Source organism: Miscanthus floridulus, chromosome 17, assembly GCF_019320115.1.
Source record: "Miscanthus floridulus cultivar M001 chromosome 17, ASM1932011v1, whole genome shotgun sequence".
In the NCBI taxonomy this organism is placed as follows: Eukaryota; Viridiplantae; Streptophyta; class Magnoliopsida; order Poales; family Poaceae; genus Miscanthus; species Miscanthus floridulus.
Window position 1 is genome coordinate 85,618,477 of NC_089596.1, and position 14,098 is coordinate 85,632,574.

The window sequence follows — 14,098 nt, forward strand, 5'->3', positions numbered from 1 at the left end:
AAGCGTGCGATCGTACTTGACATAAATATGCGTTTCAACTCATACAGGAAGCAAACACCGCACGCGCAGTGTAGGTTGAAAATGGACGGTGTTTGTTTACTTTAAGGTCTCTTAAGAAAACGATCAGGTGCAGGCTTATTCTCACTGTTCATTTATTAACTTGAGGTAAAGTTGCTTGTGTCACTGTGTGGTGCCCATCTGGCCCAGGAGGCTAGGACACAGGGACAGCGGCCGGTCCACCGACCACCAGCGGTGGAGAACGTGAATAGTTTCTTCTTCTGGGTCTTTAAAGGGAAGGTGTGCTGCCACTCGAATTGCGAGGAGCGCTAATTCTGTAAGCCCCACAAGTGCTACGAAATAGTCACACACAAAAAGTGCTACGAAATACGAATTCTGCATATGGTTGGGGGCAAGAGTGAGTGAGCAAACTCTGCACTGAAGATATATACTACCACCAGCCTGAAATGAAAAGAATTCATGCGACAGGAGGCGAGGAACACACGCTGGTAGACTCTCCACAGGAAAAAGCGGCACAAAGCATACAAACAAATTCACAGTCCCACGGATGAGATTCGGACACTGAACAGCTGCTTGTAGGGACCTTTCCCCTCGTGGCTCCTGTCAAACCTTCGTTCTGATCGTTTGACTTATAAATCATACTTTTTTAGCTAATAAATAGTATTTTTTCTAACAACAAATCAGCCAACAGCCATCACTTATCAGCTAAGCGAATAGGGCAAAGTCTGGCTGGTGGCTGCCCGGGTCAACACACGTGTTCGTACGTGCAAGCGGCGGCAGCACCGAGCAACGAGAAAAGCCACCAGGCGCTCTGTGAATCTGTGATCTCTCAGAATCAGAGCGCAGTGCTGCATCAGCCACTGTGTGCGCAGGCCAGAGGCCGCCGCTGGCCGGCGAAGCTTCCGTCGAACCAGCGGTCACTCGGCAGTGGCAGACCGGCTCGCAGGGGCGAGTATCACTATCACCCGCGTCGATCGTGTGCGTCTCTCTGACGAAGCAGAGCCATTGCGGTGACCGCGGTCCATAGCCGGTCAAGCTGAGAGGCTATCTATCAGGGACAAGGACGGCTCTCGGTGACATGGCGTGGCCACTTGCAGCCGGTAGGTGACATGTGCACTCGTGGTGGCTGGCGCCCGTACATGCGGCCGTGGCGGCAGCCAGCGAGTCTGCTCCGCTCCGGCCTCCGGGTGTGTGCGTGGATACGGACACCAGCGCAGCGCACGGGCCGATCCTCGCGAAAGGGACCCCAGGTTGTATCGCGGATACGGGTTGCTTTCATCGCGTCTCTTGTAGTAGTAGCGCAGCGCCGCGCAGCGAAGTGCGAGGCCAATGTAGACATCAGAGGTGTGTATGTATGGCAATCAAGCATACATTCAGGAAACGGCAGTAGGGAGCTTTTTTTTAGAAAGGCGGCAAGAACCTTGCCGGATATTATTTATTAGACGAGGAAAAAGAGAAAAACAAAAGCAGTAGGGAGCTTTTGATTGCCAGAGAAACCTCAAAGTCCAAAAGCAGATGGTAAGACGGTGAAGGCGTCGACGAGAAACCGACGAGCTGATAAACAATGAGACAATGCAATACCAGAGGGGTAGAGAGAGAGAGAGAATGAAGAGGAGCAGATAATTTCAGCCGTGAGTGCTCAGTGGAAAGGGCTCCTACCAACCTAGTCAATTCTTTGCTTGGACAGCGGAAAAGAAAGGAACAAACAAAGACCAGATGATTGCAAAACACCACAACGATTGGAGGCGGGGACCCCGAGATGGCAGCGAGCGGCCGCGTGGCGACACTAGCATTCAGCTTCCGCCCGCCTTCTTACGGCACTGCCATCTTCTTACGGCGCGCGCTGCACCGGCGGCCGCGAGTGGTTGGTAAGCCCTAGTACTGCCCTAGGTCGAGAGCGAGGGATCGGCCATCGGCGGGTGCAGCGACAACAGTGGAAGGCGGCGCAATGATACAAGAGCTACACCGACGCCCGACGCCGCGGCTGCTTGAGTAGCTAGGTACAAGTACAAAACGATATAGTTTAACTGTTGTCAGTACGTCCGGCACAGCCATTGTGCGCCTGTTAAGTTTTTTACATGGCTGCTGCTGATGCCTGCGTCGGTGTAGCTCTTGTATCATTGCGCACTATGGCTGCGCTGACAATTTACACATCAACTGGAAGAGAGAAATGAGTTTAGCTTAGCGCTTGTTAAGTTGCACATGTACTCCAAAGCTCTCACCCCATGTGAGAGGGTATGGCAAGTAGATCTAAGTCAATGAAATACGGAGTACTCCCTCTGTTCCAAATTATAGTTCGTAAGACTTTTTTTTTAGCTCAAGTTTGACCACTCGTTTTATTCAAAAATATATATATATGCAAACATAGTCAATTTTAAGTCATTCTTGAAAAACTTTTGTTAATAAAGCAAGCTACAATAAAAGAAGTGATATTTAGCATAAATTTTTTAATAATACGAGTGGTCAAACTTGTGGTTAAAAAAAATCAAACGAACTATAATTTAAAACGGATTTAGCAGTATATATAAGGGCACGTGAAGAGCAAAATTGACATGGATAGTCATACGGCATAGTATATTACTGCTTTTCAAAAATGTTGGGCTTACTAAGTGTGTACGGAGCATGTACAGGGGGAGTGGACTGGAAAGCGGAAACAACTAAGGGCTAACTCGGCAACTAGTCACATCGGTGGTGCATCCTGCTGAGACAGGTGCCCGTGCTTGCAAGACGAGAAGCTATACAATGCTGCTAAAAATCGAGAACAACTAAGGGCTAATTTTGAATCTAATCTTAGCATAAAACATCGTAGCATATGTACACAGGATCCATTTAACCACGTGAGTCAAATCACACAACCGATCGCTTAGACGCGGAAGGGTTTAGGAAGGTCCGTATCCTGTCCAGTCTAGTGCCGGTGGCGTCCAGAAGGCCGCCGCTACCCGGCATCTCAAGTTTGTCACCTGCAGAGGGTTCTGAAAGGATCAAGATGTCCAAGAGAATGTGAATTAGGCTAATTCTAAATTTTTACAATAATCAAGCTCTACACTTAGCCCATTTCACCCCTTGTGTCTAGAATGTGTTTCTATTGTTCTCCCGTACAAAAGTTTTACACCCTAGGTTCCAATCCTACTCTAGCATGACAATTTTAGGAATGTAAAGACATGAAATGAATTGCTCAAATGTAAATACTCAAAATAAATAGAGGGAAAGGAACACGGCGATGTTTTCCCGAGGTATCGGAGAGTCGCCATTCTCCACTAGCCCTCGTTGGAGCACCCGCGCAAGAGTGTAGCTCCCCCTTGATCCGCGCAAGGATCAAGTGCTCTCTACGGACTTATTCTTTGACACTCCGTCGCGGTGAATCGCCCACAGCCGCTCACAAAATGACTTGGGTCATCCACAAGCTCCGTCGGATGATCACCAAGCTCCCAATCACCATCGAGCCGTCTAGGTGATAGCAATCACCAAGAGTAACAAGCACAAACTCTCACTTGACCAAGACAAGCCTAATGCGTAAGGTGGATGCACACTTGCTACTCCCTATGCACTAATGAGGTCCTTAATATAGGATTATCAAATCTCAATCACCCCACTAGGCTCTTGCTCTCCCTTGCATTCCAAAGGTGTTTCTTAGCTGAACAAATGGGCAAGAGGCCTCAAATAGTCGAGTGGGATATTTATTTATACCCCATTTAAAACATAACGGTTGAGGTCCAACTCAGCAAGTATTGGGATGACTGGACGCTCCGGTCAAGGTGACCGGACGCACCGGTCAAGGTGACCGGACGCACCGGTCAGTGTAATGCGTCAGCGTGTTAGAAATAGCCGTTTGCTCTGACCGGAGTCTGGCCTGCGGCCGATCAGCACCCACCGGACGCGTCCGGTCATCAAAAACCCTCTCTGAAATCTTACTGATGTTGACCAGACGCTGGCACCCAGAGTCCGGTCATTTCTCTGTTCAGGGTCTGGTCCATGGTCAGCAGCATGTCCACGCTGCTACAGATACGGCTAGCGTCACATCCGGTGAGCACTGGTATCCAGCGTCCGGTCGCACTCTGACTGCTGCTGCCGATCAAATGAACTGACCGAACTCTCCAAGCTGCGTCTGGTCACAACCAAACCAGTGTCCGGTGAGTCATTTGACTCTCCATTTACTTACAATTCGAAATTCTTTGTGAATGAAGTTGATTTCTATCGATCTTAGGGCTATTCCTGAGCTACCTAGTGCTAAGTTTGACAAGTGTGCACCACACCTGATCCATTAGACTCACCTAGGTTAAGCTACTAGTCCATACCCCCTTAATAGTATGGTCAAAGAAAAAATAAAGTGCTAAACTAGTCTAAGTGTCTCTCCAACGTCAAATGACACTTAGAACTAGTCTGTCCTAAACCTTGTCGTCCATCCTTTGAAAACTGAAACGATTTCCATCGACAGGGGCATGACAACCATGATTGTCCAATCAATTTCCATTACCATGACCTAACTCAAACTGCCTCTGCAAAACACACGTTAGTCATAGTAATCTCGTGTCGTCATTAATCACCGAAACCCAACTGAAAGCCTAGATGTTTTCAGGTTCCCAAACCCTCAGCCGATGATCTATGTTCATCTACACCACCACCAACGACTGCATCACCACTAGAGGCGCTGACGTGACTGCCAACACGGGTGCCTAATTTGGCAGGACTTTGGCTCCTTTCTAAAAGAGCTTTGATTTTTCTTGTGGAGCAGCTTTTCTGGTGGAGCTGAATCCGTTTTATAAAATATTTGGCAAAAGCAGCTCTACTGACAGTTTTATAATAATTTTGTATTAAGTCTATGAGGAAAGAAGCCATGTTTTTTGCAGCTTGACTCCTCGGTACAAAAATGGCTCCAGCCTGGCTACTTGTCTCCTTGCAAGGAGCTATTTTTTAGATGGCTACTCCTAGCTCCTTGCTACAAGCTATTTTTTAGCACAGCTTCACGGCAAGAGACGTAAGAAGCCTAAGGCCTTGTTTAGATTACCCCAAAATTCCAAGTTTTTTCACTCTCTCTCCATCACATCAATTTTTAGCCACTTGCATGGAGCATTAAATGTAGGTAAAAAAAAAACTAATTGCACAGTTTAGTTGGAAATCACGAGATGAATCTTTTGAACTTAGTTGGTCCACGATTGGACAATATTTACCAAATAAGACGAAAGTGCTACTATTCATCGGGTTGAAATTTTTCTCAATCTAAACAAGGCCTAAGCCGAAACCATACCAAAGGGTCCTAAGTTTGTCTTGTTGTATTAGATGCTACTCCCTTCCATGCAAGTTGCAAATACATAGATATACACTATGTCGAAATATATAAAAAGAATACTATTATAAGAGCCAAAATAATTACATTTAGAATAGAATAGAATAGTGGAGGTTCTAATGAGCTGAAGACAAGTCATTGGGTCAAAAGCTAGGACTACCCTTACTTCTATCCCAAAAACTTTCCACTATAGTGTCCCCATGCTTTAATCCTTGACATAAGCATAGCTATACGACTAAGTCACACAGTCGATCCTTATTAGACGTAGGCAAAAGTCAGGCCGAGTTGGGTTTGGTGCCCACCAGTGGACAGGTTTGCACCTTACATCTTGGGCCGTGCTCGAGCCTGGGACATTGGCCCTCAGAGTTTTTAGTTTAAAAGCAAATTAAAATAATGTTTTGAACCGGTTTGAGCCAAGAAAACTTTTCTAGACAACGAAACGTTACCCTAAACCCTATCCAATAAAACCAGTGGGCCAAGCCAAGCCCGGCGAACTCAAGCCAGATCAGGCCAGTTATGTTCAGGTCTATTCCATGTGCTTTTCATCGCTGCCATTAGCAAATAGCATCTGCTTGGCTAAGGAAGTGTGTTTAATTTGAGGCTCCTAAACCATGATCTCTACTTAGGGTTTGAAGCTCCCCTATTTTTTAAGCACACAAAATTTCCCATCAACTCTAGCAATAACCTCGACATCTCTTGGACCATAAATTCATGAGACCCACCACTTAGGTACAGTTTTTTTTTCCTTCTCTCCCGCACATCCACCAGAAGAGGTGTTTGAGCTCCCCCTATTTTTTTAAGCCCTCAAAATTTTCAATGCACTCCAGCAATAGCCTCTAGATCTCTCGAACCACAAATTCGTGAGACACACCAGTCATTGGATATAGTGGTTTTTTCTTCTCTCCCTCACATCCAGTAGAAGAGACAAGGAGCAACAACACCAGGAAGGATGCCGTGCCATGGGTCGAGCATGGCAAAGGAAAGAGAGGGCTTGGCAGCAATCAAGAGACTTCCAAAGAGGCACGCGCCAACAGAAAGTTGAAAAATAGAAGCCGTCCACTCTAGAGCCCCAAGAATGTAACGAACGACAACAAAAAAATATGCCACAATGTAGAGGCTCTAGGAATTTAGATCAAGGGCTTAAGGGGAAACAACCAAAGCCCCCTCTAGAGCCTAGGAATAAGAATGAGCGGAGCGCAAGCTCGGGTCCACAAATAACACCCGTTACCTACGGTGCCATGGATGGTCCAGTCCAATGATCTTAGCATCACTCACGCAAAAGCTAGCGATGCGCCATCACCTATGGTGCCATGGATGGTCCGGTCCAGTGATCTCTACGGTGCCATGGATGATGATCCGGTGATCACTCTAATCTAAAGACGACGCGGTCATTGGATCTAGGTGTAGCTGTGAGTTTGTTTGGGTGCAAGTAGTGCATGAGGGGTTCGTGTCTTGGAGTGTGTTTGCACGACCACATTCATATTTGGCTTGAGGGGGCAACAAGTTTCCTCTAGGGGAGGGAACTCTATCGTTCTAGAACAGAGATATTCTTTCCTCTAGGGAGGGTAGCCTTTCCTGTTGGCTTGCAAACTATAGAGAAATCCAATGGAACAATGAAAACTAAAATGAGAGAAAAACGAAAAATGACAAACTGTTATGAGCTAGGAGTCCTGCTAAAATTGAGTAGAGCTTAAATAGAAACCTTACTAGAGTGGCTCCTACCCTCCCTCTTCTCACCACGAGAGCCAATCCGGTTAGCTCAAGTTGGTGGTCAGGAAAAAAGGAAAGGAGCAAAAAAAAAAAAATGAAAGCTTCAGCATCAGGTTATACAGCAAGATAAATAATACAGTAACCACCACGATGGATATGAGTAACCACCACGACGGATATATGTCTGACTGCCCTATTCAGGCTAATGGACGGCAATAACGGATTGCAGACCTGACTAAGCAACAAGCCATGTGTGAATTGCGCACCTCATATCAATCTACAAAGCAGGATGTTATACAACAGAGTAGGAACTAAGGTGGCCACAGTAGAAGATAGAACTCTCAGAAACAAAGGCCCTGTTTGGATACTCTAGCACAGCTAGAGGTTAGAGTTAGTTTCTAGCTCAGGACTAGCCCTGAACTAACTCTAGCCTAAGAGATGTTTGGATACAAGGGTTAAAATGATAATAAATGTGCTTTCCAAATCATTGGTGTGGGTGAAAGTAGAGAGAAAACAGTGGACCCCACCTCAAATAGCCTCACCTAGCCCAAATAATCACCTCTTTGGGGGGATAGTTTTTTAGGGTGGGCTAGTTGCAAATAACCCACTCTAGCCCTCCTGTTTGGCTACTTTAAGGCTAGTTGAGCTGCAACTAGCCCAAACTAGCTCTAACCTATGGATCCAAACAGGGCCAAACAAATAAAATCCACGGAGAATAAGCCACGCTATCATAGAACCCACTGCGGTTCAAGTGAGATTTATAACTCAACACAAATATTCAAATGATAATCATTCTTAGCAAAGGTTCAGACTTTCAACAAAAGTACCACTAACATAGAAACTTCACACACCCATGAGTGAAAACTCAGAAACTGAATAGCCCAGAAGACTCCACAAGGTCGAAAGGCTAAACCTATGGGCGAGCAGCAACTGGTGCTGGAGCTGGAGCAGCACCAGCAGCACCAGGACCAGGGCGGGGGCCTCCTTGTCCACCAGCCGGCCTATCCTCCTGAACAAAAACACAATGCAACATAAACATAATAGCCACCACGAAAATCGCATTTAACGGGCAGAACGGGAAAACAGAAGGATACAAAGAACACACAGCAGACACTCCTTGAGAAGCATATATAGCAGTCTAAGTTGCAAGTAACAGGACAAATTATGGTCTATGCATTCAGCAAAGTTTGCACAAAAGAACAGCATTTGGCAAGGTAGTATATGAATAAAACAACTGTTAACATTTCCCATTCTTAAATGACCAGCTAATAATATGTGGGTAATAGCTGACAAAGTGAGCAAAATGGTAGTAACTATTGGGACCTGTTCATCCCACAGGCACTGTTATTGCCATCAGGGCAACGTATTAGTCCCAAACACATTATTTCAAACAAGCTTGCTCAAGCAGGCAAGCAGAAAAAATATAACATAGCAAGAAAATTGTCCTATAAACATTTCCCATTCTTAATGATCAGCTAAAAATTATGACCATCAGCTGATAAAGTGAAAAATGGAGTAAATGTTGGGACCTGTTCATCCCACAGGCACAGCATAAAAGCCATAGGGGCAACGTAGAAGTCCCAGATATGAGATATGTGACATGTCAGGTCAGGCAAGAAGCAAAAGTTGTTAACTAGCAATTGTGTTCCATATTAAGTATAACAAAAAAACTGTGTCAAGTGATTGACAAGCGGAGATGGAAACATGGAACACAGCCATCTATGGAAATTTCCCATACTTAATGATCAGCTGAAAACAAAATATCAGCTGACAAAGTGAATAAATGGTTGAACGTGTCAGGGACCTGTTCATCCCGCAGGCACTATTGACTTGCCATCGGGGCAAGACATAAAGTCCCAAACATATGTTCTACCCTACACATGAAACTCCAAGCTCTTTAATACAGAATTGGGGATGGTGATCCTACAGCTACCATTGCAAAAATTACGTAACTAGGCACAAAACCAATCATGTCATCTAAGGATAGCAGATTCTATTCACACATTCTATTTAAAATGATCAGATACACCTATGGTAAACAGCCGAAAGGCATAATAATGAAATATAACTAAAGTCAATTAACCATTCAAGACAGGGCTATCAGAACATCACGAGATCGGTTACAGGTACTAAATCAGAACAGTATATGCTATCAGGACACAATCAGGAGTATGTCCGTCAAGAGGAACTGGAAACAATTAGAAGGCCCGTCATAGAGGAGATAAACTAATCAGCAAAAAGATTCATTAGACAGGCGCTAATCAGAACTAAGTCACAAACATGCATTGACAGATCTGTTTTTAAAAACTTTTTCCACAGGATATTCATTATAAACGCTAAATCAGTCAGCGAGAATAATCTAATCATACCCTGCGCCTGAAGCGCTCCGGCGGCTTGCGGTCCCTGCGCTTCTCACGGGATCGGACGCGGACGATGTGAGCGTGGATCGCGCACGAGACACAGTGGTGCACCTTGGCATAGAGCTTGGGGAGGACGTACCCTGAACCACAAAACATGTGTACCCTCGTCAAAATAACAAGTTGCATAAAAGTTTTAGGCCTTGTTTGGATGCGCATGTATTCGTCTCAATCCACATGTGTTGAAGTGGATTGGAGTGGAATTAAACTAAATTCCATTCCATTCCACTCCAACACATGTGGATTGAGGTGGATACACATGCATCCAAACAAGGCCTTAGTGAAGAAACAGATATGGAGGAATAGAGAGATATACCATCGTGGACGCACGCTTCCTGTACGTCCCTGATGGCCGCCTGCTCCACGATGTTCCTCACCTGAAACCTCTTGATCGCCTTGTCCTGTGACGAGCATCAAAACAACAAACGAATCAGATAATCTCACCACACGGATGAATGAAGGGAAAAGGAAGGCAGCTGTGGAGACCTCTACTCACCTTGGGGCAGCACTTAGCGCAGTTAGAGCAGCGGATGTACTTGACGTGACCGCGGCCATGCTTGTTGCGGCCGCCGTTGCGGCGCTTGAAGGTCTGCGGAGAGAGAACAGGGAGCGAAGTTGATTAGATTCGAGATGTACATGCAAAGTGAGGAAGATCGAGCTTGAGGCTTGGGACTCACCATGGCGGCGGCGCAAGAGGTCGAGTTCCGAATCCCCACTAGGGTTTCGCGGGGTGAGGGAGGAATAATTTATAGGCAGCGGGTCGGGTGGTGGAATGGTACTGGGCCGTTTATGGGCCCAAGTCATAATCGAAAGGAAATATGCATACGCATCGTGTGGACCTTGATGAATGAAAGGAAAAAAAATGTTGGCCCTGTCAAATTGTTCTTAATGTATCAAGTCTTGGAAGACGTTCCTCAAAAAAAAAAACTTCGAAGACAACCCAAAATATCCAGAAAAAATATAAAATAACTGGAATTTCTAAATTGGTTTCATCAGAAGATTTTGTGTTGCTTTTCTACAGCTAGAGTACTTGTTGCTACTATAGCACATTGTTTTTCCATTCTCTTAGCTTCTGCTTACCTTGTCATTGCAAGATTTGCCATTCTCTTGTTAGACTTTGAACAAGCATGGTTTGAGCCTTTTTTACTGTTCACCATGTTATCACGGTTATTCTGAGAAAGTTATGCTTTCTCATTACCCTTTAATCGAATCACATATCTTTTTAGCCTTTCACCTCTTTCTTAGCTCTTCATTTTCTTTTGTGATATGATCGTCATAGCTCTCTACAGGTACATGCTTAATAAAAATTTGACTTGCTTAAGAGCAAAACTTATTAGCACATGTAATATTAAGGATGCGTTTGGCACCACGGAAACATTCCGATTCAACCTTGATCGCCACTAAACGATCAATACGGTAGTTTTTCTGTTACGGAAACCAAGAGAAACAACTCTGTTTTTTTGTACTACACGGGTGAATCGGTAGACACGTGGTTTTACACTATTTTTTTGTTTTCAGCTCCCATACTTTCTTCGTGGATTTGCGAAGAATTAAGTGCAACAAATTTAAATAGATTGTATTTAAGTTATTTGGCTTCCAAAAAAAGGATTTTTAACCATATTTTTGTTCATATTTTTTAATACAAACAACATTTGCGGAACTAGAATCGGACCTACAACCCAAACGATCTCACAAAGTGAATCTGATTCAATCATATAAATGTTTCCTAAGAGAATCTGGATCTGAAACGTTTTTACGAGAATCCGGACCTCTACCAAACGCACCCTTAATTTAGCTTGTGCACAAGTGCATGAGTGTGAGTGAAGTTGAAAATATTTTACCGATATAGTTACAACCTCATGAGCTACCTTAGACAACACATGAGAATCCACAAGCTTCTCACGTGAGCGCATGAGCTCAGCATGATCAACCCATAGCATCTCATACTTGCTAATGAGCTCCTCCAATTGAGCCTTGAACTCATTATTGTCCTTCTCCGATTGAGCAACAGTAGAAAGAAAGTTAGTAGCTAGAACATATTCAATTGACAACTTTTCATTCCTTTCAACCAAATCTGCAAGAGATCATTTAAGCACCTGTGCTCGTTGGTTGTAGCCTTTAGCTTTTCAAGCTTTCCAATAAGGAACTCTTCTTGATTTTTCAAGATAATTGTCTTACTCCTCAACTTTCTCCATGAGCTTGATCATGATCAATTTGTCCTTCTTACTAAGGTGTGCAAAGTACTAATCTAGATCACCATCTTCACTTTCTTCATCATGGTCCTTCATTTTTTCCTTTTCTTTCGCCCTACTTGCTTTGCTTTCTTCTTCCTATTCTTCTTAGCCATAAGGTATGAGTGGAGTGGGCACTACTACTATAAGCTTTTTGTGAAAGTTGCTTCTTTAAATTGTTGAAGACCCTTACTTAAAACTTGGTTTGTCGCTTGACGGGCCAAACCAACCTAGTTGATTTTGAAACTGGCTTAGCCAACTTTTTCAACACAACAGCAATCAAGTCACATTGACTCCGGCTTGTGCACTCAGAGTCTCCTTTAGCCTCCTCACATCATGTTGGTGCACCGGTGTTATTTTGAGGTTGTGACTATCTTGTAGTACTAGTCCATGACATTTGATTCTCTAAACACTTCTCACAAGGTTTGGTTCAAATGAGATGAGCAACTTCCATAGGCTCACATCCTCCAAACATGGTTTCATCTACCAAATACGCACACATTGTTCTCAATAGCACATTAGTAGTATAAGAATTGAGTTGCAAGCATTTTTCCTCCTTTTTTGTTAAATTATACTTGTTCCAATCAACTAGAGGCGAAATGCTTGAGACTACAACTCTCTCAACAATTGGACTCATGGTCCTAAATGTATTGAGAACATGTATTGACCAAGAAAAGAATTTTGAACCATCCATTCGAAAAGTGGCTCAAAAGATACCTTACCTGTGACGACAACCGCCACAAGGGTTCTGCCATGGACCACCGAGCTAGCACCTCAGGTCATCCTCTCGACTGACGTGGTGCTAAACCATGGGTCATGCAGAGGTCCTCGGAGTTGCTACTCGCAACCTCCACTCACGCGCGAGTTGTACCCGTAGGATCAAGTTGTAGGATTTCAGTCCACGAACCAATCATCAAGATTCACATAGCTCGAGATCATACAACAATCAGTTAAAGAACGTTTATTGCTATTGTAGTGAATGAGATAAAATTACTAGTACAAATTACAAAGGCTGCTATACAACCAACTATGTCTATTATCCCACCATTCTAATTTCACTCTTGTGCATAATTACTTCATCATCATGGTGTATCAAGTAAAACCAATGATTATTTACGGGTTTGTCGGAGCACGGCAATGTAACTCTACCAACCTGCAATTCCGTATGTCGGGCCTGTGAATTACGAATGGTTGAACATATGAAAATTCAATAAACAAGACATATTTTCAGATAAGAAATGAATATACACATGCCTGAATTATGGGCTTTTCAGTAGGTTGCATTGTTTCTCCTCGGTAAGGAACACATAATATTCTAGAAAAATCTCCTGCTACGTACAACCTTTTCTCCAGAGATGATAATAACCAAGCAGCGAAGATATCAACAGCCTAGAATTTTACAAAATAAAAGAGACAAAGGTGCTTGAGATGCCTTGAAGACCAGGCATTTTATTCCATAACGATGATAATAACAAGATAGCACATGCAAATTCTCCCATGTTCTCGGAACAGTGTAAGTTTATATAGGTCGATTAACCTTTACGGTTGGTACTATTTACAAATGACAGTGAAACTAAAGCTACTTAAACTCTGAATAAACACTCAAAATTATTTAAAACAGCTGGTAGGCGTTGGCCACAATGAAACCATGAAATTCAAATTTAGCTCCAACAATAACAGTGCATTTGTATTTCTGCATGCAGTGTGTACGAACTAATTCATAAGCCCAAACTTAAAAATGAAGCGTCAATAATGGGTCATAACAGTTGTTCACATCCCTAAGCGCTACTCCTTCCACTCCAAATTACGGTTCACTAAAAGCTTTGTTCTAAGTCAAATTTCTATAGCTTTTTACCAAGTTTATTTATTTTTCATGCACCAACATCTACAAAATCAAATTAGTACTGTTAAATTACACATGAAATGTGTCTTGATAGTGCATCTATTTATAGTCGGAGATGTTAATATATTTTTAAAAAAACTAGATCAAAGCTAGAGAAGTTTGACTTAGGACGAAGTTAAAGTAAAGTATATTTCAAATATATTCCAAAAGGAAGAATAGCAGCAATACCGTGAAAACAGCCTTCAAACATTCACACTGCAGGTCTGCCACTTTCACGTAGGAGGTGTTTAAAATTTAGTCCCCGTCAATGTTTGATACTAATTAGGAGCATTAAATATAGACGAATCACAAAACCAATTACATAAATGAAGCTAATTCGTGAGACGAATCTATTAAGCCTAATTAGTAATCATGGATTAATTAGGCTTAATAGATTCGTCTCGCGGATTAGTCACGGCTTATACAATTAATTTTATAATTAGCTCATGCTTAGTTCCTAATTGACATCAAGCATCCGATTTGACCCGGACTAAACTCTAGCTGATGGATCCAAACACCCTCTTGCCATGACTTGCAGGATGCAACTTTGAAAGCT

The 14,098-nt window shown here is 43.4% G+C and overlaps 1 protein-coding gene and 3 non-coding genes across 4 annotated transcripts; all 4 read right to left on the reverse strand.

Moving 5' to 3' along the window:
• Nucleotides 1-7,743: 7,743 nt before the first annotated feature.
• Nucleotides 7,744-10,165, reverse strand: LOC136517541 (small ribosomal subunit protein eS26-like). Its single transcript, XM_066511133.1, has 5 exons — nt 10,107-10,165; nt 9,926-10,018; nt 9,746-9,830; nt 9,382-9,512; nt 7,744-8,021 (listed from the first exon to the last, which is right to left on the reverse strand). The coding sequence occupies exons 1-5, from the start codon at nt 10,107-10,109 to the stop codon at nt 7,926-7,928; spliced, it is 408 nt and encodes a 135-aa protein (XP_066367230.1). The 5' UTR covers nt 10,110-10,165; the 3' UTR covers nt 7,744-7,925.
• Nucleotides 8,253-8,354, reverse strand: LOC136519284 (small nucleolar RNA snoR99). Its single transcript, XR_010774835.1, has one exon. It is a non-coding gene; the product is annotated as a small nucleolar RNA snoR99 (small nucleolar RNA).
• LOC136519281 (small nucleolar RNA snoR99) lies at nt 8,464-8,560 on the reverse strand. Its single transcript, XR_010774832.1, has one exon. It is a non-coding gene; the product is annotated as a small nucleolar RNA snoR99 (small nucleolar RNA).
• LOC136519282 (small nucleolar RNA snoR99) lies at nt 8,738-8,835 on the reverse strand. Its single transcript, XR_010774833.1, has one exon. It is a non-coding gene; the product is annotated as a small nucleolar RNA snoR99 (small nucleolar RNA).
• Nucleotides 10,166-14,098: the final 3,933 nt, after the last annotated feature.

Coding starts and splice junctions, on each gene's coding strand:
- LOC136517541 (XM_066511133.1), bottom strand. Junction 9,831..9,925: donor GCGCTAAGTGCTGCCCCAAG/GTGAGTAGAGGT, acceptor TGCTCGTCACAG/GACAAGGCGATCAAGAGGTT. Junction 9,513..9,745: donor GGAAGCGTGCGTCCACGATG/GTATATCTCTCT, acceptor TTTGTGGTTCAG/GGTACGTCCTCCCCAAGCTC.